The 3,117-nt window shown below is 38.0% G+C and overlaps 1 protein-coding gene across 1 annotated transcript in view; it reads left to right on the top strand.

Annotated features, from left to right (window-relative positions):
- LOC306849525 (COMM domain-containing protein 10-like) overlaps positions 1–2,503 on the top strand; it is a 30,775-nt gene extending 28,272 nt beyond the window's left edge. The window contains exons 6-7 of the mRNA XM_079384626.1: positions 1,407–1,466; positions 1,539–2,503. Coding sequence (XP_079240752.1) covers positions 1,407–1,466; positions 1,539–1,577 — 99 coding nt within the window. The 3' untranslated portion in view covers positions 1,578–2,503. The remainder of the gene's footprint in view (positions 1–1,406; positions 1,467–1,538) is intronic.
- The last annotated feature ends 614 nt before the right edge of the window (positions 2,504–3,117 follow it).

Raw genomic sequence — 3,117 nt, 5'->3', positions numbered from 1 at the left:
CGCCCGGTAGAGTCGCCCGGTAGAGTCGCCCGGTAGAGTCGCCCGGTAGAGTCGCCCGGTGGAGTCGCCCGGTGGAGTCGCCCGGTAGAGTCGCCCGGTAGAGTCGGCCGGTAGAGTCGCCCGGTAGAGTCGCCCGGTGGAGTCGCCCGGTAGAGTCGCCCGGTAGAGTCGCCCGGTAGAGTCGCCCGGTAGAGTCGCCCGGTAGAGTCGCCCGGTGGAGTCGCCCGGTAGAGTCGCCCGGTAGAGTCGCCCGGTAGAGTCGGCCGGTAGAGTCGCCCGGTAGAGTCGATGGTCTTTACACTCTTCGGTTTTCATACGAGGAGGTCTTCACATGACAACTGCTGCAGTAAACTAAGCTTTTTTTTATACCCATCTAACAAAATACTAATTGAATTTAGCTGGACACACTTTCCTTATTTTTTCATAACAAATAGCCAAGCAAGGGCAGACACGGACAAGATACATGAGACAGAACGAGACCAAACGCCATATCAATTTAGATTCAATTCACTTCAGTAACAATGTTGCAAAGTTCTTCAATTCCAAAAAGAATGTTCTTCAAAATTCGATTCTTAACTATAAAGCAACTCAATCAGAAAACAATCATGTCATAATTCAGCTCAATTTGGATTATATTCAGTTCATTAACAGTCAATGTTGCAAAAGTAATCAACTATAAAATAAATTAAATTCTTCAATTCTTAATTCAGAAGACAATCAAGTCATAATTCAGCTGTAAAGCAGCTGTACAGAAGACAAGTGTTATTCAGATCAATTCAGTTCAATAACTTTATCAATGTTGCAGTTATTCAATTATAAAACAAATTCTTCAATTCTTAATTTGAAATTCAGTTTCAGCTCTACTAAACACAAAAGAGTCATTATTCAGATTAGTTCAATTCAATTATAGCGTGAGCGAGCGTAGTTCCATTATGAAACTATTTAAATTCTTGATTTGATATTCAAAATTTGATTCTTAACTATAAAGCAGCTCCACAAAAGACAATAGACAATGTCATAGACAGGGCTGTGAATCAATTATCAAACAAATTCAATTATTCGATTCTTAATTTGAGATTCAGTTTCAGCTGTAAGCAGCTCTACAGAAGATCAGTTCAGTTCTAGTTTTGTTCTCATAGTTTCAGATCGATCATATTTATTGTTCAAAGACACAGACGTTTATTTCTGCAGAAGATCTCTCATGGTCTCAGTTTCTTCCGTGCGGATTCGTCTGAGAGCGAACGCTGCTCTGCTGCTCAAGTGTTTTAGTTCAGAGTGTGTTATTGATATTTTATGGATATGATCATGAAACTTTCACGGAAGCGTCTGAGGAGATTGTTCTACAGGACAGACGTGTGCTAATAATTGATGAGGGGCTTTTATCTGCGTTTCTTCCTCTGTTTCAGCGTCTGCAGGACGTGTTTGTGGAGTTCAACCATCAGGATCTGCTGGACTTCTACGATCAGGTCAGACCAAGTGCCGCTGATTCCTGACCTTCAGTGTGTTCAGACGCTGACGGCTCTGTGTGTGTCTTACAGATGGAGATGATTCAGACGCAGCTGGACTCGCTCAGCTGATATGGCTCCGTCTGCCGTCCCATGATTCCTCCGGTGACGTCTGTGCTTGTTTCTGGATTGGTGTATTTCAGACTGAAGCTCTGGAGGGTTAATGAACTGAAGCTCCAGCACACGTCTGATGATGTTTCATTAAAGATGCTTTTGCTCTGCAGCTCCAGCGTCTGGATTTATGACTTCATTGAAGCTTTTCTCTGAGTTTTTTAAATGCATTTTAATATAAAACAATATGGTCTTTAAATGTAAATGTGTTGTATTTTTTTAGACGCTTCAAAGTTCAAAGAAAATACAACTTCCAACAGATTTTTACTTTATTATTTATTTTATGGAAAAAAAAAAATAGTTCAAGGTTTGAACTGCTCTGATCCCAAATACTAAAATATGGCAATAACTTGTCTTGTTTTCCAATACAAATACCTAAACAATCAATCATTTACTTAAGATATAAAATAACAAAATTATAAGCCTTGTTTTATAAGAAAACTTGATCAAAATGAAGTGAGTTTATGTTCAAAACAAGAACAAATATTAAAAATTAGCTTAAAGAGACACATTTTTTCATTCCTCATTGACAGATGTTTGTTCTTATTTTAAACAAACTCCCCTTTTCAGAAAACAAGACTTCATATCTTCATTGTGCATCTTCAGTTAATGTGTCCTGATTTAACCCTCAGGTTGTGTTCAAATCCCTAGAACACTTGTGGAGTTTGACCGGGGCACAAAAAACAGCTTATAAATCTCTTTAATGCAACATTATCACCTAGTATTGGTATCAATCTTTTTCAGCTGGTTTTCTTTCAATAAGGACTGGTTTTGTGTTTAGTTTTGGAACAGATTCATTGTAGGCCTCATTAATCTGAGCTCATGTACCCAAGTGAAAAGCGTTATTTTGTCAATATTAAATAAAATATGAAAATAATTGCACTGTTCATCACACTAGCATGTTCTAATGTTTAACCAAGGAATTAGTTTTGAAAGGCTGTGACACACACCACATAGTAAAAGCTTGACCAGGAACACCACAAGTGTAACAAGGTTCAATAAAATAAAAAATGTTTAATGAAAATTAACTATTTTTCCGGAGGAAATAAGTTATGCCCTGTCTGAACAAAGTTCTTAGTCTTAGTCCAATTAATGCGATAACATTAAGTAACTTTTTCGGGAGAAAGAAAATTCTCTCCGGGTCAAAATGACCCGAACACCACCTGAGCGTTAAGGATAGTTAGATATTTGTACTGAAAAACAAGACAAAGTTAAAGTTGTTCAAATGAAGTTCTTAGCAATGCATATTACTAATCAAAAATGAAGTTTTATATATTTACGGTAGGAGATTTACTAAATATCTTCATGGAACATGATCTTAATATCCTAATGATTTTTGGCATAAAAGAAAAATGTATAATTTTGATCCATACAATGTATTGTTGGCTATTGCTTATGGCTCCAGGGTCACATTTGTGGACGGGTGAAGGAAGACTCCACAAAAGCCCTGTTTTCCATCTCTCTCGTGTCTCTTTGACAGAATCTGTTGTGCTGTAAGTGT

The sequence above is a fragment of the Barbus barbus genome, assembly GCF_936440315.1.
Source record: "Barbus barbus genome assembly, chromosome: 29".
In the NCBI taxonomy this organism is placed as follows: domain Eukaryota; kingdom Metazoa; phylum Chordata; class Actinopteri; order Cypriniformes; family Cyprinidae; genus Barbus; species Barbus barbus.
The sequence above is the reverse complement of the archived record's forward strand: the minus strand, read 5'-3'. Positions and strand labels throughout refer to the sequence as shown.